The following is an 18,937-nucleotide window of genomic DNA, read 5'->3' as shown; positions in this document are numbered from 1 at the left end:
ACGTAGCTGCTTCTCTTCTACTCTTCTTGAATCGGTGCTTCCATGTCCGTGTACAATGGACCTCGCGAGCTCTCGGACCAGTTCATGTGAAATCGCGGCTGGTTCTTCTGGCTACGGAATGGAATCGTCGGAATCGTAGGACTACCGTGGGCCGCAGGACTCTGGTAGCCGCTGCCCATTTTGTTGCTGTTGTCCTCATCGCTCGAGTTGGACGAGATGGACATGCGCGCGCGGTGGAGCATCGCCGACAGCGATGCCACGGACTGCCTCTGGCTCGACTTGCGCGACGACGACGGCGTCGACCTGCGGCTCCCTGGGTTCGCGACGTTTTGAATAAAGGTGTCAAACTCCTCGTCGCTCTCAAAGAGGTGCGACGCGACGCTGATCTTGCGCAGGTCCTTGGCCGACACGTCGGTCATGGTGGAGAGCCGCCTGAGCTGCTCGTACCCGCCTGGGTTCGAACACGCCCAGTTGAACACGTCCCTGCACATGTCCTGGAGGTCGAACTCGGCCTTCCAGTCGAGCTCGGTCGCTGCCTTGTTGGCAGACGCCGTCACCGTCCCGAGGTCGCCTGGGCGTGCGGCGCCGACCGAGAAGGGGACGTCTGCTCCTGCGGCTTTGGAGAAGGCCCTGATGATCTCGAGAACCGAGTAGCCTCTGCCGGTGCCGAGATTGTACACGTTGTAGTGAGTGTCAGGTTCTGCTATCATTCCTGTGCTGTTGTCTTGGTCTAAGACGGCCTTTCTCAGGGCAGCGAGATGACCCTTGGCCAGGTCCGACACATGGATATAATCACGCACACCAGTCCCGTCGTTGGTGTCGTAGCTAGACCCAAACACTTGCACCCTGCTGCGCCGTCTCTCGTATGCCTGGAGGATCACAGGCACGATGTTGTTGGGCGTGCCCTTTGGGTTCTCACCGATGAGGCCGCTGGCGTGTGCCCCCGTTGGATTGAAGTACCGCAGTGATGTCGCATGGAAACCAGGATTCGAGACGCAGAAGTCGTTGATAATCTCTTCTGACATCCACTTGGACCGACCATAGGGATTCGTGAGCAGGCCTCCGCCGCTGCCTTTGCCTGCGGTGTTCACGGCGTCCTCCGTGATACCTGCTCCGTGATCCATGCCATACACCACGGCGCTGGACGAGAAGACGAAGGTGTTGACCTTGTGGGCGCGCATGGCCTTTAGGAGGTAAAGGAGGCCGGCCACGTTGACCTCGTAGTACTCTAGGGGGATGGACAAGGACTCTCCGACCGCCTTGAGAGCAGCGAAGTGAATCACACAGACGATCCTGCCATGCGATTCTGGTTTGTCCGCTAATCCGCTCATCTGGGTCCTCTTCTTGGTGTCGATACTGTATTCAAGCATTGGATAAGCCTTCTTGGCTACTGCAGCCGCAATGTCGATGGGAAGTTTCTCGGGCTCCAGAGTGGCCTTGGCGTCCTGCCAAAAGGCAAAGACCTCATCAACACTGTGCTTGTTCCGGATGTCGACCCTGTGGAAAAGAATGGGTGGAACAGGCTGTGCTCCCTGGCTGCATCGTTCAAATTCGATCCTGGCAATGTAGTGAACCCGCAGAAGAGACTCCAGATGGCTGTTGCAGAGATTGTCGATCACAACGACTGCGAAGCCTGCTGTGAGTAGCTCCAGCACGGTATGTGAACCAATATAACCAGCTCCGCCTGTGACTAGACAAATCGGATACGAGGCCACATACTCTCTCAACTGCTCTGGATCAGCTTTCATCGGCGTTGAGAGCTCCTTGCCGCCGGAACCCCCGATGATAACGGATGAACTCATCCTGCATTCAAGGTAAAGCAGATGAGGAAATCTTGCTAATGTATGCTTTTGGTGGGTACTCTCTGAATAGCGATGGAGATTGATGGTCTCTCAAGCACAGAAAAAGATCAGGAGAAACCATACGGACCATTCATTACACTCTAGATTAGCATCACTTCCCTCTGCATATGTATCGCTGCCCTCCAGACAATGCAATGCTCTTTGACATCGTTCGAAACCCATAGCCGTAGGACATCCCATTGGACTAAAGTTTACAGGCCGGAACGAGAGATGGCCCTGGTACCTTCGTACAACTCTTCCCATCTAGCAAACGGAAACGGGGCACTTTAGAGTGCTTCATTGTGACGCATGCGGAAGTCGTGTCTACGGAATGAGGAAGACTTCAGCTCACTAATAATGCCGGAACAATGTGGGCCTACTTACCGTGCCCGCTTGGATGTGTTAGCGCTTGGGATGGCAGTTAGTATAAGCTAAAAAGAGCCACTAGGGTATTTTTGAAACGGTAGCCTTCATTCATCGCGTAAATATTCAGAGCGGAGGGGCAGTGGTGACAGCTTCTAAGCACATGAGATTGACTTGCGCCGCAGTCCCGTGCAACTAACGCACACATTCAGGCCTCTAACCATAAGAGAGAGGAAACTTTCATTACTTGACTGCACTACAGAAGGAAGGAATTTGCAGCTAACCAGACAGTAAATATTTACAGCCTTGGGATTGACTGTCACAGTTTTGGTCCATTCATTTTTCTTTTTGCCTCCCTCTCCAGAAAGGAAAAATTCCAGGGCAAGAAACGTAATAAACTATGCACCCATTCTGAAGCACTTTTATTATTGGCTATAAATGCATATTTATAAACTTGATAAGTTGTTTCCGTCCATGTAGCAGACAATTGACTTCACAACAAAAGCTTACACCACGCGGTCGCACAAGTAGCATGGATTTCTAAGAATTATCGAAGCATTGCTAATGGCGTCCATGAGATGACCGCGCATGAGCGGAGCCTCTGGCATCATCATGCATCTTTGATTTGACATCTTGACAAATCAGATCCATCGCCGTGGAAAATCCGGAGAGCCAGAGGGCTAAACACTTGTCGTCAGCTCTAATGTAACTACGCAGATTGTGTTACATGCTTATTAGCATTGCCACCCATAACTATCTGCTGAGTTTGTTCCCCGCATCGCCAACACATGTCCTTGCACGCGACAGCAGGGAAGACACGGCTTACGTCCGTGGATACCGGCCATGTGATACAGTCGAGTCTATGGGGTAGGCTTCTCAAAGGATTCTTAGCTCAATGGATGGTGATATAAGACCAACTGACTAGAACGTCAGTTTCTACCATGAAAACGTGGGTCCTCGTAGAGCTAACACCTTAAGAACACAGCACTTACACATCTCTTTCTTGTCCAATTCACATTCATCAATAAAGGAAACTCTCTCAATATCATCATGTCGTCCTCAGATCAGAGCCAGACCTCCTCTGCCGGCGTCCTCCCGCCGCAGCGCCTGGCCCACGTGGTTCTTCGCACCGCCCAGTTCAAGCCCATGGTGGCCTTCTACAAAGCCTTCCTGGGTGCCCACGCGTCTTACGAGAATGACAACATGTCATTCCTGACTTACGATGAGGAGCATCACCGCATCGCCATCATCGCCATCCCCGGGACGACGCCCAAGGACCGCGGCTCCTCCGGTCTGGAGCACATCGCCTTCACCTTCGGCAACCTCCACGACCTCCTCACTGCATACCAGCAGAGAAACTCACTCGGCATCTCCCCTCTCTGGTCCACCAACCACGGGCCCACCGTGAGCATCTACTACCAGGATCCGGACGGCAACCAGATCGAGACGCAAGTGGATGCTTTCGAGACCACCGAGGAGGCTAATTTATTCATGGCATCGGAAGAGTTCAAATTGAATCCACTGGGTGTGGACTTTGACCCAGAAGACCTGATTCAGCGCCTGGAGAGGGGGGAGTCTGAGAAGGATCTGATGAAGAGGAAGGATATTGGACCACGGCCGGGGGGCATCGAATCCGTCCCACTTCTGAACCCTCCCAAGCCAGACGTGCGAGAGGTCTATGCTCGCGTGCAAGCTAGACACTAAAATGGTAGGGTCCAATTTGAATGGACCAAGGGGAATGTCCGGGTTTTGGTTATCACGCAGAATGAGTTTGCTGTATTGCGTTCTTTGATTCCTCTGCGTCCGTCCATATCTGACATGAGATATGAGAACTGACGAACTCGTGAGAAACCAAAAATAAGAAATAGCTAGCTGAGAAGACACGATGCTGTTCCCGGTCTCACATGGTATAACAAACATTGTCAAGTTCCGAAAACAAAGTATGCTTGCTTCTTCAACCTCTCAAACAGTTTGCCATTGCCGTTCAATTCTTCTCAACTGCTCGCATCCGAACCTTCAACGGAGTCTTCTCCCACATTGTATAGACCTTGCTATATATCCATTCACGACTTTCCTCACACAGCTCCAGGTCGAACTTGGAAAGTAACGTCGCTGCTATGAGTCTCATCTGGTGCCAAGCCAAGTTCTGACCGATGCAATTTCTCGGGCCGAACGAGAATGGCTGCAGCACGTCACGCTTGTCGTCCTTATAAGTATCATCGCCGAGCCATCGCTCCGGCGCGAAGAGCTCAGGGTTCTTGAAGTTTGCAGAGGAGTGGTAAGCTGCATAGGGGTGGACGGACACACGTGTGCCAGAGGGAACCCAGCAGCCACAGACAATCTGTCCTCGATCGGGGTTGGATGAGATGGCTCGAGGAATTCCTAAAGGAACTGGTGGGTATATTCTGAGTGCCTCCTGGATGCCTACAACGATTCAGTAAATCGCATGCTCAGTGTCAATACAAGACTGGAACGAGCTACCTACATGCGTTGAGATACCCAAAACCAGCGAGAACTTCAATTGTGAGGCTTTCGGTGTCGGCTGACTGGCCACGAACTTCCCTCATCAAGATATTCAACTTATCGGGATTGGTGAGAAGTAGATATACCAGTGCCGAGAGAAGTGTAGCTATCGTGGACGTCAGCTCTGACTTGATCCAACGAGTGCGTCATATAGTTCATTAATACCCGTAGTTTCAGACCCTGCAACCATGAAATCCAAAGCGTTGGCATGCATCTCTTCTAAGCTGAGTTTCTCATCGTCTGCCGCAAACTCTACAAGGTTCCAAAGGTCCGGCTGGCCTTAAGATGATGTTTTGTCAGCCTCTTGTCGCATCTGAAGGGAATCACATCGAGAAGTTGACTTACTTGAACCCCTTTCTAGACGCTTGTCTACTCGATCAGCAGAGTATCTGAAATTCGCGATTCTGGCTTCCTTTATGAACCTCGGCTCGATATACTCGAAGAAGGTATTCAACAAAGGGTAGAACTTGATCATTTGGAGGATCGGAAGCGTTTTGATGGAATCCATGATGTTCTGGACCCACGCTGTATACTTGCTCTGTTCGAGGAGGCCCAGGGGTTCCCCAAAACTAAGCTCAGCCATGATGTCGAAAGTTGCCAGGTTGAACATTTTCGAGATATTCATTACCTGAAATTCGTGGGCGTGGAGTTTGGACATGAGAAGATCATTGTATTTACGAAGTAAAGGCTCCTGCTGTTTCAAGGCGCGAATGGAGAAGCCTGGTGAGAAGATACGACGCACTCGAGTGTGTTCAGCCGTTCCGACTACCATCATGCTCGGCCATGCTAGTTGAAATGGTTACGGTTAGCAGTGTTTAGCCCAAGAGACATCACGCAGTTATTGTCACCCACTGCCAGATTTTCCGTTTGAAGATTCAAGACTGAGCATTGTGATTAGTATGGAAATTTGCAAGGTATAGATAATGTTTAGAGAAGGGAAGAAGAGAGGAAAAAGAGAAGGGGAGGGGGGGTGGGAGGGAAGGTTAGTAGACCGAGACAAGACAAGGTCATATTGTGTTCAAATTTCAGATACTCACTGAAATCCAGGAGCCTTGAGGTTCTCAGCCCTGCCCTTTTGATACCCATAGATGTCTTTCCATGCTTGGGCATCTATGTAGCTAAGCTCAGTCGGACTCATCCTCACTACGCTGCCATATTTGTCATGCAGCCTGTGCATGAAGTAGATTTCTTGACCTGTGAGGCTGGCAACCCAGTATGGAATACGGGTGAATTTGCTCCAGACAGGCCCGGGAAAGCGGGACAAAGGATCGAAGATAACAATGTGTACAATGTACCAAGTGATGTACGATCCAAAAATGACGAGGAAAACTAGAGGAAGTGGCACAAAGCCCTTCCCATGGACTTTGTCTTGGTCCATTATGAGATGCTGATCTGATACAAAATGAAAAGGGGTTTCTGCAATCACAGGGGAACTGAAGCTTTGATGTGAACAATAAAATTCACCGCATCAAGCTGGGTCCTCCAGAGATATTTTAAATGAAGGAAAAGCCGTATATTTGCCGCAGGGAAGGGGTGTCCTGGTGCCACCTACTTCACCTCGGGGCCTAGGACTGCAGGTACAATCTTCACGCAATTAATGCAGTACTACCCAAGCAGGACACGCAGTAAACCCCGAGAAAAAGCAACATATCAGCCACTTACGCCATCATGCTCTCACATAGGGTGCCAATCTCACGTCAGAAGCAACCATCATTCACAGCACATGTGCTGATACGGCCATCTTATCGGTGATGATCAACTGTTGATTGGAGTTCTGACCGGAAGCAAAACCTCGGCAATCTTAGCCACACTCAACCTAGCCTATAAAAGAAAGCCACTCTGACATGGTCCTAGAGAATCTAGATTTCTATGGGGCAAGAAAGTGGTGTACAGAACGTAATAGTTTTACTATAGTATGTATGGGATTCCGGGCTTTCTGGGCTTACGATAATAGCTGCAGGCACGATTGGTGGTATGGTATCCATCTATGTGCCCAGTGTGTCTCAGATGCCATAATAAGTTCACTAATAACTTGTATTTATTGCCAAGCTGACATTAACGACCTTATTAATCTAAACATAACGTAGTTGAAGGGACCAATAGGTCAGATAAAGTTTGCCAGCTCTTTATCTTCAAAGTAAAATATCTGACGCGTCATCATCAGAATTGCCTGCTCTTGTAGAACCGCTTCCAAAGGTCACACGTGATTTTCTTCAGACTGAAGTTACGATGTCAAAATCCAGCTATCAATGGTGATGATATCTGAACAGTGATGTCAATGTCTTCTCAGCAGTTTTTTTGGTCTACTTGTACTCTAGGTTTTCATGTAAGTATTCTTACGAGATTGGAAAAAATGCTTCATGCATGTGCATCTGGAAACATTGAAGAGACTTCATATTGGCTGAAAAGACATACTTTGGAATAAGCATCAGTTGAATCAGCCAGAAGATCTATGATAAGCAGCCCGTCTCTGTTCAGACCAGTCATCCCAGTGCCCTCATCGACCCGAGGATTCTACACACATATACACGATCTGCAAATAAGCCTACTACTGTCTTGGAGATCTTGGCAACTCCTTATTTGGTCGCAGGGTTTCTTCCCAAATTCTCTGCAGTCACGCCTGATCTGACCCCTTGTCTCTTCTACCATCTTTCCCTTGTTGACTTCCATCCCTCAAAGCTGCATTTCCACTTTCAATTCTACATTGCGGCCTCGTGTCAACCTCGTTCTCTATTACCGCGCTCCGGACTCATTTTCCACAGCCACATCAAGATGACTCTGAAGGTGACTACCAGCGAGCTAGGAGCAGCTACGGCCCCGCTGGCAAAGACTGCCAAGCATCAAAAGGTGCACAAGACCGTTGGTGATATCTACTGTGTGAGTGTCCAGGCCTGCCCCCCTCCCCTCCTAACCTTCATTGCTCCTTCTTTCCACTTGTTTCCTCGTCACCACTGTTAAATGGCAAAACCATTTCTGACAACAAGCTCCTGCTACCCAGTGCCTTCAAAGTCTCCGCCAGGAGGGTGTTATGTCCAAGTCTGACGCCCAGGCGCACTACGAGAAGATTGTACGGACCCTCGACCAGAACGGTTTTCACATCGCCACCCCCCACGCTGCCGAGGATGTCGACGGGTTGGTTTTGCAGCTTGAGGAGAGGGAGATGGAGGGAAGCAGCTTCACCCGCCCGATGCTCAGTTTACCCAAGCGAGGCTCACCAGTCTCGGCTGATTACTCTGGCCGCAACGGCTATTCCAAGCCCCTCAACTAGTCCATGATATGCAAGCCCCGCTCCTCCGTTAAGAAGATCAATAAACACTTCAGTCTCTTCGGAGGGGGCCGCGTCCTGTCCTTTGAGGAGATTGGCATGATCGATTTTCTTACGGAGTAAGGAAGGCTTACCTTGGCACTGAGGTTTGAGAGGCACTCAGGCATACGGGAAGCTCAGTGAGAGAGATTTGGAGGACTACAGACTCTTTTTTTGTGATGACATGATTCGGGAGGCGCGTTCAAGGTTCAGGTTTTCACTCTCGACTGTTTATGTCCATCTTCACATGGTCAGAAATTCAGAAGTCAGGGTATTCAAGGCTGGCTAGTGATACGGATCCGATTTAACAGGTGATTTTACTGCTGTGATTTGTAGAACTAGAACAGGGATCTAAGCAAGGTACTTGTTATATGCCTTCCTCCCGCCTAAAACGCCGAAGCAACCGTCCCGGTCAATGACGAGCGATAGAGGACGTTTGAGCCTTAGTGGCGCACCGAATGAAGAAAAGCAACACTCGTCTGTTTCGATGGTAGCTCACCTTGGGAAATTTCCCATACATAGACTATCCTTGGTGCGGAAGTCTTTTTGCAGGAGGAAGCAGTAGAAAATTAATTTGTGCCCCGCCCTTTCCTGATCGTCTCTCAGTAGACATGAGGTACAATCAGGTCGCGATGGTAACCATGGCAGAGCGCCAAGTTGTAATTTCAATGCAGCAGGGGAGAAGTGAGTCAAATTAATATGACAGTACTGCCTGACCGTGTTTGAAAACAGGTGTCAAGAAGCAAGGTTAAGGTGACTAGCAAACAGAAACGATATTGACCGTGGGCGTCTACGTGTTACAACATGACTTTACCTTAGGGTGAAGCCAACGGACGGCACGTTCTCTCGGCAAATCCTCCCTCACGTCGTAAAATGCGTTTTTTGCTTTTCCTCATCTTCCCCCTGCAGCCACACTTTCCCTGCACGGGTGCGCTCCCTGTGTAGCGTGGACCTAGTAAATAGAAAACATGTGCTCTACGCGTGATTGGAGGCAGGATGAGTCCTTGTACTAGGCTCAGATATTCAAGTGAGTGTGTACGTACTTTCACGTTTGTTGATAAATACACCTTCCATGACCTTAGCTGCCCAGTACCTTCTTGTTTTGTTTGTTTTCACTTTTCCCATACATCCTGAATTTGGATTTCAGTCCTTAGAACGCAGAGCACCTGCATTACATCACGGGGTTAGCGTGGCGAGACACCTGGATATCACTCTCCTTTTTATCTTATTTCTCTCCATTCTCCTCGTCTTCGCAAATCTACAATGCATTCTCTCACTCTCCTGCTCACTCTTGGGGGGGCCGTTGTGTCGGGACGGGTCTTCGACAGACTGCACGCGGTGCCCGAAGGATGGAGGAAGAGCGCTACGGCTCTGGCAACAGACAAGCTCTCCCTCAAGATCGGCCTCAAGCAGCAGCATGCAGCCGCCTTGGAGCAGGCAGTGCTGGCCATGTCAAGCCCCGACCATCCTGACTACGGCAAGCATATGTCGCGGGAGGAGCTCCGCTCCTATGTTGCCCCCAGCCCGCAGGTTGCCCAGGAGGTTACATCCTGGCTCGCCGGATACGAAATTGAATCTTCAGTCGACAATGACTGGATCACCATCAGCACTGACGTCTCCACGGCCAACTCGCTTTTGGATGCAGACTTTCACTGGTACGAGCACGCGGAAGCAAGCGGCTCAAAGCTGCGGACCCTGTCATACTCTGTTCCTGACTTTGTGGCACTTCATGTGGACCTGGTGCAGCCTACCACCCGGTTTGGTCACCCAGGTATCAGGCGGTCCACCATCTTTGAAATGGAGGTGCTGGAGGAGAACAAGGCACATCCCGTCCACCACGACGCCTCGTCAGCCTCTGAGGCTGGCTTTTGCAACACCACCGTCACACCTGCTTGTCTCAGGGCGCAGTACAATATCAACTATACCGCAGACGCCAATTGCGGCAACCTGATAGGGTTTGCTTCATACCTGGAACAGTCTGCCCGCTACGCAGACCTCGCCGAGTTCGAGAAGACACAAGTGCCCGAAGCCATCGGGCAGAACTTTTCGGTGGTCACAATCAATGGCGGTACGAATGACCAGGCAAGCAGCTTGAGCTCTGGTAAGCCTCCTCTGGCGTTGTGTTTCGGTGGCCATGAGATGAGAAATTCCAGTTGCTGACTCGGACGCACAGGCGAGGCAAACCTGGACGTGCAATATGTCCTGGGCATTAGCCGCCCCATCCCGATTGTTGAGTACTTGACCGGTGGCAGAGGGTAAGTTCGTTTAAAATGAAATAAAAAGACGATGAAGTGTATCTACTCGGAGTCTTCAAATGGCCCGTTTCGCTGATGTTTCCGTGCAGACCTCTCGTGCCATCACTTAGCAATGGCTACCCAAGCACCAACGAGCCATATCTTGAGTTTCTCACGTATATCCTCAACCTGTCAGACGCAGCCCTGCCACAGACCCTGACCACATCCTACGGTGAAGAAGAACAGTCAGTACCGCGTGACTACGCCCTGAAAGTCTGCAACATGTTCATGCAGCTTGGTGCCCGCGGCGTGTCCGTCCTCTTCTCGTCTGGCGACTCTGGTCCTGGAGGCACCTGTAAGAGCAACGTTGACAACACGACGACCCTCTTCCAGCCTAACTTTCCGGCAGGGTGTCCCTATGTCACCTCTGTGGGGGGCACCTCGGGCTCCGCTCCAGAGCGAGGGGTTCCTTTCTCCAGCGGAGGCTTCTCCATGTACCATGAACGGCCAGAGTGGCAGGACGCGGCCGTCTCAAAGTACCTCGACTCTATTGGTGACACGTACGCGGGCTTGTACAACGATACAGGCCGCGCCATTCCGGACGTAGCGGCACAGGGCCAGCTGTTTGTTGTGATTGACAGTGGGCGTACTACGTCGCTCAGCGGAACTTCGGCATCGAGTCCGACGTTTGCTGGTGTTGTGGCCCTGTTGAACGCTGCGAGGAGGGCGCAGGGCAAACCTGGCCTAGGCTTCTTGAATCCATTCCTGTACAGAAATGCGGCTGCACTGACAGACATTACGACGGGCTACTCGACTGGCTGCCGGGGAGGGGGTGCCGGACTTCCACCAACTGGCGCTCGCTGGAATTGCACACAGGGGTGGGATCCTGTGACGGGGCTGGGAACACCTAAATTTGATGCTCTGTTAGAAGTTGCAGCTCCTGGGACTCCCAACCAGTAGCTTTCATGTATGTTTAGCGTGTCAAATAAACGTCTTGTCTAGAAAGGCCACGAAACCGTCGCAGAGCAGACTTGCAATCAGTCTGCGATCCCTTTGACCTGTACGAGCCTCTTCCTGGATGACTATCAATGCCAAAACGCCGGAAAGGCATAAAGCAAATTCCTGGCTATAGGGGGGAAAAAAGGAAAAGGTCGCGGTACAGGTGGTGTATCTAGGTGTGCAGGGATGAACGGAGAAAAGAGATGGGAAAATGAGTGCTAAAGGTGTCTTCCGATGAAAGCTGATTGTGCAAGAAGGCCGGGGATTTACTGACCCAGGCATTCCTCGAAGGCGCCTGCCCTTCCTTGTCTGGATAGCTTTAGCCAGCCTGAGCCTGACCTTCCTTCCTTCCTGTCTTCTTCTCATCTTGATGACATCATGTATAGGGTGTTCCTTCCGCGACAATTCAACACCAGACACCTACCACTCCTTCCTCAACTTGCACCCACCCGAGGCTTCATCCCGCTGGGTGTTGTACCGGATATGAGCAATGCCTTCCTTCACTCACCACGTTCCCACTACGAGGTGAATAGTGTGATCACTCTCTTCAGGCAAAACACCTGTTACTGTGAAGAATCAGCCCAGGTAAACACTTCGTCTGAACATCTCACATTCAAAATTATCTAACTTATGCAGGATGCTACCTTTCCTCTTACTGGTTGTAGGCTGGCTTGCCTAATTCTGAGATGCAGTTGAGTCCGGCGTGTCCTGGGTTACTTTAATCTACAGAAATCAGCGCGCAATGTCCTCACAATCCATCATTCTTATGACGACGATCCACAAGACGGAAGCCATGATCATCTGGGAGTCAGACGATTGATGCGAACCATACACGAACAACCTGTTGCTAGAGGGACCACGATTCTGCTTGAGCAGTCTTGTGACAACCTCCTGGGGGACACCATCTGACCTGAAGAATAGCGTGCTCAAAACACAATGCCATACCTGGTCTGTTCTGCACGTCACAGACTTTCCATCCCAGCAGCTTCTTCTACTAGCCTCCTCGTATTATCTCTCGCCTTCTCGGCGAACCGCATCAGGTCATCGCCATACTTGTCCTCAAACTTCCCATCAAACACCTCTACGCTCAACCATCCCCTGAATCCAGTCTCGAGGACTGCCCGTGTGAAATCTGCAATGGGCAGATACCCGCCGTCGTACGGCAGCGGCCTATAGTCGTGGCTCCACCTCCCCCTGGGCCTGAGACCGCTGTCGTCGTTCGGCTCCGGATGTGGCGCGAGAGGGGGCTGTACCTTGTACGCGTCGCTGATCTGAAGGAAAAAGATCTTCTCTGGAGGCACCTCTCTGACCAAGTCGCGGAGGCTGTCGAGCCAGCCCGCTGTCAGCGCATCCTCCGTCAGCCCCTGACGCTGAACACGCCCCGAAGACGTCGTGGGATCCCCCCACTCCCCGCCGGCAGACTGGAATGTGTCCAGGCACAGACCTATGTTGGGCCGTCCGGCCAGCTGCACAATATCCCACACGTCGCGCCACCCCGGTGCATGGGTCGCCCAGCACCAGTTCTCGTAGGCGATCTTAAAGGTCGGGTTCTCGGAGGAGAGCAGGTCGGCAAGGGCTGCGAGGTCCGCCGCAAGGGTCTCTTTGGAGGAAGTGATCTTGTGTGACGGCGTGTCCGTTGACCCAACCTGCAACATGTCCGTTTTCGCTGCCTTCATGATCGCAGCCCAACCCTTGGCCCTGGCAAACACGGCATCACGGGCACTGGAGTCTGTCCAGCCCTCGAAGTTGGCAAAGGGCTGCAGCACGAGAATCTTCAGGCCATGGGTGGCGCACAAGTGGTGAGCGTGCTCGGCGGCCTTGCACAGCGTCGGCCAGTCGTCGTCTTGGATATCGCCGGCGGGGAGCTGGCCAAGGGATTGCAGCTCGCGCGCGTGAGCGAGAAGGTCTGGAAATGAGAGCTCGATACCCTGGAAGCCGGTGAGGGAGATAGCCTCGAGCTTTTGGTGGAGGGTGTGGCGGGGGAGGCCGATCGAGCAGGAGGCCAGGGAGAGGGGGATGCTGGACGCGGTCACCTGGAGGGAAGGCATTTTGAGGGTGGTTATCTGTTTCTTTCTACCTGTCTCTATTACACGCTGAGATTCGAGGTTAGGAATGAACTCTTGTGGTTTGCAGTAGAGTCTGAACAGAGAGCATGTTGATGAAAGTCGTTCACTTACGCGGTCTCCAGTGCTACATGTGCAGTAATGTCAACAATCAGAACTACACTTGTTGCGTCATATGAGCTCAAACAGCACATAGCCTCGTCAGCGTCGCTTGTGCCGTCTGCCAGAAACAATCATCACTTGGTCAGACAGAAACCCTTTTAACACGCACTCGTAGTATTAAAATGCTGCAAGCAAGCGGCCCGGTAGGTCCCCCCCCCCCCGGTACATCGAGTGGCCATCATAAATGATGTCACAGAGTACAAGCCCCACACAAGGAACGCCATCAACCCATCTTTCAACAAGCCGCCGCGTCAAAAGGGGGCGATGAGCTGGTTGACCGTTTCTCAAACCTGATTCGTCCCGTCGGTTTGCGAAAGCACAGCTGGGTGGCTGGCGAGTTTTTGGGAAATTGACATCATTGGTTGCCGTGACGCCTGGCAGCAGCAGATGGGAGAGAATAAATTCCAGAGAAAAGGTTGAGAACTCGAGGGGCATTGTGAGAAAGGACTGTTTTTATGTTGTTGTGTATAGTAATGGCTCGCTTTGAGTAGTCATCGCCGTATTGTCGTCATGCCGTCTGAATTATTCGGTGATATTAATAATAACAAGAGGCCGGCTGGGTCTCAGGCAGTGATCCTTCCGCACTCGAGACGGTTAAAGTCCAATAGTCTCAACAGCTCAAACTACTCCGCTGTCGACTTTCACTACAGCGTCTGCCCCCTCGCTGTCGACCTGAAGAAGCAACAAACCGACAAGCCTGTGAAGACATAAGTCAAGATGGATGTCAAGAAGGTCAGTGTGCTCTCGCCTTTCCTGGACTGTGCACGGCCTTCCATCCAGCTGAATGACTGACTGGCTGACTGACTGACGTGCCTTCCAGCTGGGACTGATAGGTGCGGGTAATATGGGCGGCATGATGGCCCTCCTGTTTGCCGAGTATGACATCGAAGTCCACCTCTTCGATCCGGCCACAGAGAACGTGAAGCGCGTTCTCGACCAGGCCAAGAAAGCAGGGCTCGGCTCAAAAGTCTTCCACCAGAAGGACTACGAGTCCCTTTGCGGATCTCTACCCTCCGATTCTCCCAAGGTGTTCGTGCTGAGTGTCCCTCATGGCTCGGTGGGAGATAAGACTATTGATGGTCTGGAGCCGTTCCTCAATAAGGGAGACGTGATTATGGACGCGTCTAACGAGCGGTGGACACACACCGAGAGACGTCAGGAGCGCCTGAGACCAAAGGGCGTACACTTTATCGGTATGGGCGTCTCTGGCGGATACCAGGCAGCACGACACGGTCCGTCCATCTCGCCTGGCGGCAGTACACAGGAGGCCCTCGACATGGTTTGGCCATTCCTGTCCATGATCGCGGCCAAAGACCGCCATGGACGTCCATGCACGGCCAAGCTAGGCGTCGGCGGATGTGGCCACTACGTGAAGATGGTTCACAACGGCATCGAGCACGGGATGATGCAGGTCCTTTGCGAGATATGGGGCATCATGGCCAACGGCCTAGGATGGTCGTTCGAGGAGATTGGAGACGTTTTCGAGCGCTGGAATACCAACAAGGACAGCCCTCTGCGATCCAATTTTCTGATCGAGATCGGCGCTGAGATATGCCGGAAGAAGGATCCAGAGGATGAGACTAAGTACATCCTCTCGAGCATTCGTGATAAGGTCGTCCAGGACGTGTGCGAAGAGGAGGGTACGGGCACGTGGACGGTGGGTGAGGCCGCGAGACTGCATGTTTCTGCGCCAACCATCGCCGTGTCGCACATGACTCGAGTGCAGTCTGCGTATGCCTCACGACGCGAGGCTGCCGCCAAAGCCTTCCACCATGATACCGGCACCACTGCTGAGCCACAGCCCTGCAAGACAGAGGCACAGACGGTCGAGGGCAAGGCCAAGGCGGCCCGCGAGCTCCGAGACGCGACATATGCGTGCTTCCTGCTGTGCTTCGTCCAGGGGATGCATATCATCGCAGCGGCAGATGCAGAGCACGAGTGGAAGCTGAACTACAGCGACATCATGCAGCTGTGGCGGGGTGGGTGTATCATTCAGTCTGACGGGATCGTGGACATGCTCGACGAGATTTACAAGTCGGAAACGGTAGACAGGGTCAACCTCCTCGCCCACCCGACCATCGCAAAAGAGCTGGGCAGCACGATGGCCTCGCTGAAGGAGCTCGTGATCAGCTCGCTGGGGATGGACTCATTTGTGCCGGCGCTGAGCGCGAGTCTGGAGCATTTCAAGTACTCCATCTCAACAGACCTTCCCACAAGCTTCCAGGAGGCGGAGCTGGACTTCTTTGGGCATCACATGTATGATCTTAAGAGCGAGAGTGCTGGGGACCCGGTCATGGGCAAGCACCACTTCGAATGGAGGCCCGCAAGAGGAATTCGAGATGAGGAGCAAAAATGATAGAGAGTCAATGTTTCGTCGTGTGTATACAAAAGAGGACTACCCACAACGAAGGAAACGGATTTCCCAAGCCTGGTTTGGCCTGTTGCCGTGGTGGAGGATTCCATTCAAGTCTTTATAATCTCTACATAGATGTAGTATACGCACGCTATGGGAATATGCTGTATTCAGGGGATCCTTTCGGGGGCGTAAGACCCCCTGTTGTCCTGCCGTCCCCCCTGTGATATCCCTGTTGGTCTCGGCCCTGCCCCTGTCTGATGGCAGGAACTAGCGCCCAATAGCGGTAGCTAACCCCTGCTGTGCTGTTACGCAGTATGTTGTGGTAAACACCACTGTAATAACCAGCACTAGAAATTGACCCCTTCAATCGCGACACTCCAAATAAATTATTGTGCACAGCCACGTCACGTCTCCCACGTCCAGTGCACCTCATTAACATCATCAACCTCGTTTCTGCTGCCCGCCCACCGCCTCCGTGCGCTTGTTGTTCAACCCCACCGCAGCAGCACCCATTGTACAACCATTCTGTCGTTTCAATGCGTCCATAGCTTTCTACTCGTCATACATGTCCTCTTCCCTTTTCACCCATGCCGCTGCCCATGGCCTCCTTCGCAACCTGTTGCGACTTCTTATTCCTCTGTCGGTGACATTAACTGTCTACCTCTATCTCTATCCCTTCTTCTTGACCTGCGGCTTTCCTCTACCGTCCTCTGCCCCGTCACAAGGGTCCTCCCATGATGGTCACCTCGCGGCCTGGCTGGAGACCGTAAAGCTCCACCTCTTCTCTGCAGACTCGTTGCCCACTACGACCGACACCAGCGATGGCCCCCTCAACCGCTCTTCGTCGGCCTCTGCCTCCGACTTGCGCGTGGCCCCTTTCCGGCTACTGGCGCTCGGCGATCCACAGCTCGAGGGCGACACTTCCATACCGAATGCCTTCCGCGACTCATCCTTCCCACACCTTCACGACTTCTTCTCCCACCTCAAATCTCGCTCCGATGAGTACCCGACTTTTCGAAGGAGCACCAAACAGGCCTTCCACGACCTCGTTGATTTCTACTTCGACGACATACCCAACACACTCGAGAGTATACGCAAGAGGATTGATCTGTTCGGTAATGACTTCTACCTCGGTCACATGTACCGTACCCTGAACTGGTGGACGGTGCCTACGCACGTGACAGTATTGGGGGATCTTCTCGGGAGTCAGTGGATTTCGGACGAAGAATTCGAGAGGAGGGGACGGAGATACTGGAACAGGGCCTTCAAGGGAGGCCAGCGCGTGCCTGATGAGGCTGCCGTATGGCCAGACAAAGGCTGCCACGTCGTCACTGGCGCCCTAGGCACGGCACTGTACAACGAAACGTGGCAACGGCGTATTCTCAATGTCGCAGGCAACCATGACATTGGCTATGCTGGAGACCTGACGGTTGACAGGATGGACCGCTTCGAACGTGTCTTCGGCAAGGCCAACTACGAATTGCGCTTCGAGGTTCCTCCTTGGGCCCTCTCCTCTGCTGCCGCGAGCACTTTCCATGACGATTCCGCAGAGAATACCCAACACACGACGTCGTCCTCTTCCTCCTTCACTCCCGGTCACGACGGCCGCCTCATCCCTGAGCTTCGCATCGTCGTCCTCAACGACATGAACCTTGACACTCCCGCTGCATCCTCCGAGCTTCAAATCAATACATATAAATTTGTCAACGACATCATCAACACCGCCTCCTCAGTCGAGCACAAGGGCCACTTCACCGTCGTTCTGACACACGTCCCCTTGTACAAGGCTGAGGGCATCTGCGTCGATCCTCCTTACTTCTCTTTCCACGACGAGGATGGTAGTTTGAAGGAGCAGAACCAGCTGAGCGCCGAAGCCTCAAGCGGTTTCCTCCAAGGCATCTTTGGGCTGAGTGGGGACCCGATGGCGGAGGGCAACGGGCAAGGACGAAGAGGGGTCATTCTCAACGGGCACGACCACGAAGGCTGCGACATCTATCACTTTATCAATCAGTCGCATGGCGAGAGCCCGGCTGATAGGGAGTGGCAGACGAAGAGGTGGCACGGCGCTACCGGAGAAGGCATTGTGGGGAACCCTTCGATACCAGGCGTCCGAGAGATCACAGTACGCAGTATGATGGGCGGGTACGGAGGCAACGCCGGGCTGTTGAGCGCCTGGTTTGACGAGGACAGTTGGGAGTGGAAATTTGAATATGCCGAGTGCGCTCTGGGGACACAAGTCATCTGGTGGGCAGTCCACATCGTCGACCTCATCACGATCGTGACTGCATGCTTGTATGGGGCCCTGTCGGTCCTACCTAGTGGAAAGAAGGGCCAAGGAGGAACCGAGATGAACGGTTGTGTCAAGGATCCTGTAAAAATATGAGAAATGCATAGCACATCTGAATCTTGTCCATAGGTACGTCGCGTCTTAGATACCCTGGCATTGCCACTCCTCAGCCAATACAACTTCTATGACCTTCAAAATTCTGGTGAAGATTCCGAAGATCGTTGTTTAAACAAGGTAAATTAGCTCAGAGGACCAGCCCTATAGCCGCAGATCGTCGTTAATCATGCTTTGCATGCTGAATCTCGGAACCCCTTCTTCAGCCTTGTCGAGCATGCGCCTGGCCGAATGCTCCCGTAACGCTGCCTGAACTCTGAAACACCAAGGCATATATGGTCTTGCGGGGAAACGAGGGGACAGCCTCGTTGAATATCATGGCCTATTTGGCCATTCCTCTGCGAAGATGCTCAGACCTGGGGTTGGTGTGCTGGCTCGCCATCAACTATGCTTATATCTGGACCGGCTTTGTATGCTCGACATGGCGCAGGCTTGTGCGGGTATCCTAAAGTGCCGAGTCGTCTAAACCACGAAACGGCTTCGGAATCATCCCAAGGTCAAGAACGCGGGCCTTGGCGAGCCGACACCATTTCAGTTTCGCTCAGTTGATGCCGGGGGGAGAGAAGAGTCGAATCGCATCTTTACCATTAACCTTATCGTTTGCTACGTCAAAATAGTCTGACGAGAATGTACCAGATGAGTTCCGAGAGGTATTTGGCTAAGCGTTGGGCACGACACCTCACTTATGTAT

The 18,937-nt window shown here is 52.4% G+C and overlaps 7 protein-coding genes across 7 annotated transcripts; 4 read left to right on the top strand and 3 right to left on the bottom strand.

Annotated features, from left to right (window-relative positions):
- Positions 1 to 437: 437 nt before the first annotated feature.
- Positions 438 to 1,694, bottom strand: M406DRAFT_31644 (uncharacterized protein; the record flags this gene model as incomplete). The annotated part of the gene is made up of 2 exons (XM_040919322.1): positions 438 to 1,331; positions 1,473 to 1,694. Coding segments are annotated over 2 exons (1,116 nt in total), but the record flags the coding sequence as incomplete, so codon positions are not given.
- Positions 1,695 to 3,555: 1,861 nt separating this feature from the next.
- M406DRAFT_291163 (uncharacterized protein) lies at positions 3,556 to 6,161 on the bottom strand. Its single transcript, XM_040918947.1, has 5 exons — positions 5,765 to 6,161; positions 5,073 to 5,503; positions 4,893 to 5,006; positions 4,690 to 4,833; positions 3,556 to 4,628 (listed from the first exon to the last, which is right to left on the bottom strand). Exons 1-5 carry the CDS (start codon positions 6,103 to 6,105, stop codon positions 4,189 to 4,191), a joined length of 1,470 nt encoding a protein of 489 aa, XP_040775084.1. The 5' UTR covers positions 6,106 to 6,161; the 3' UTR covers positions 3,556 to 4,188.
- Positions 6,162 to 7,499: 1,338 nt separating this feature from the next.
- On the top strand, positions 7,500 to 7,995 carry M406DRAFT_330472 (uncharacterized protein; the record flags this gene model as incomplete). The annotated part of the gene is made up of 2 exons (XM_040920524.1): positions 7,500 to 7,604; positions 7,726 to 7,995. 2 exons carry the CDS (start codon positions 7,500 to 7,502, stop codon positions 7,993 to 7,995), a joined length of 375 nt encoding a protein of 124 aa, XP_040775083.1.
- Positions 7,996 to 9,294: 1,299 nt separating this feature from the next.
- On the top strand, positions 9,295 to 11,225 carry M406DRAFT_71314 (uncharacterized protein; the record flags this gene model as incomplete). Its single annotated transcript, XM_040925411.1, has 3 exons — positions 9,295 to 10,132; positions 10,205 to 10,286; positions 10,376 to 11,225. 3 exons carry the CDS (start codon positions 9,295 to 9,297, stop codon positions 11,223 to 11,225), a joined length of 1,770 nt encoding a protein of 589 aa, XP_040775082.1.
- Positions 11,226 to 12,226: 1,001 nt separating this feature from the next.
- On the bottom strand, positions 12,227 to 13,312 carry M406DRAFT_258194 (xylose isomerase-like protein; the record flags this gene model as incomplete). Its single annotated transcript, XM_040917217.1, has 1 exon — positions 12,227 to 13,312. One exon carries the CDS (start codon positions 13,310 to 13,312, stop codon positions 12,227 to 12,229), a length of 1,086 nt encoding a protein of 361 aa, XP_040775081.1.
- A 1,033-nt stretch (positions 13,313 to 14,345) lies between these two features.
- On the top strand, positions 14,346 to 15,845 carry M406DRAFT_62581 (uncharacterized protein; the record flags this gene model as incomplete). Its single annotated transcript, XM_040924789.1, has 2 exons — positions 14,346 to 15,209; positions 15,291 to 15,845. The coding sequence occupies 2 exons, from the start codon at positions 14,346 to 14,348 to the stop codon at positions 15,843 to 15,845; spliced, it is 1,419 nt and encodes a 472-aa protein (XP_040775080.1).
- A 565-nt stretch (positions 15,846 to 16,410) lies between these two features.
- Positions 16,411 to 18,325, top strand: M406DRAFT_291160 (uncharacterized protein; the record flags this gene model as incomplete). Its single annotated transcript, XM_040918946.1, has 1 exon — positions 16,411 to 18,325. The coding sequence occupies one exon, from the start codon at positions 16,411 to 16,413 to the stop codon at positions 18,226 to 18,228; it is 1,818 nt and encodes a 605-aa protein (XP_040775079.1). The 3' UTR covers positions 18,229 to 18,325.
- Positions 18,326 to 18,937: the final 612 nt, after the last annotated feature.

Source organism: Cryphonectria parasitica, assembly GCF_011745365.1.
Source record: "Cryphonectria parasitica EP155 unplaced genomic scaffold M406scaffold_5, whole genome shotgun sequence".
Classification (NCBI taxonomy): domain Eukaryota; kingdom Fungi; phylum Ascomycota; class Sordariomycetes; order Diaporthales; family Cryphonectriaceae; genus Cryphonectria; species Cryphonectria parasitica.
This window is presented reverse-complemented; position numbering and strand designations above follow the sequence as displayed.

What these genes read in the sequence shown, in the direction of transcription:
- M406DRAFT_291163 (XM_040918947.1), bottom strand. Translation starts at nt 6,105, where the DNA reads ATGGACCAAGACAAAGTCCATGGGAAGGGCTTTGTGCCACTTCCTCTA. An exon ending in TGCAGGGTCTGAAACTACGG is followed by an intron (nt 4,834 to 4,892) that starts GTATTAATGAAC and finishes CGTCCACGATAG; the next exon opens with CTACACTTCTCTCGGCACTG. An exon ending in TTTTGGGTATCTCAACGCAT is followed by an intron (nt 4,629 to 4,689) that starts GTAGGTAGCTCG and finishes GAATCGTTGTAG; the next exon opens with GCATCCAGGAGGCACTCAGA.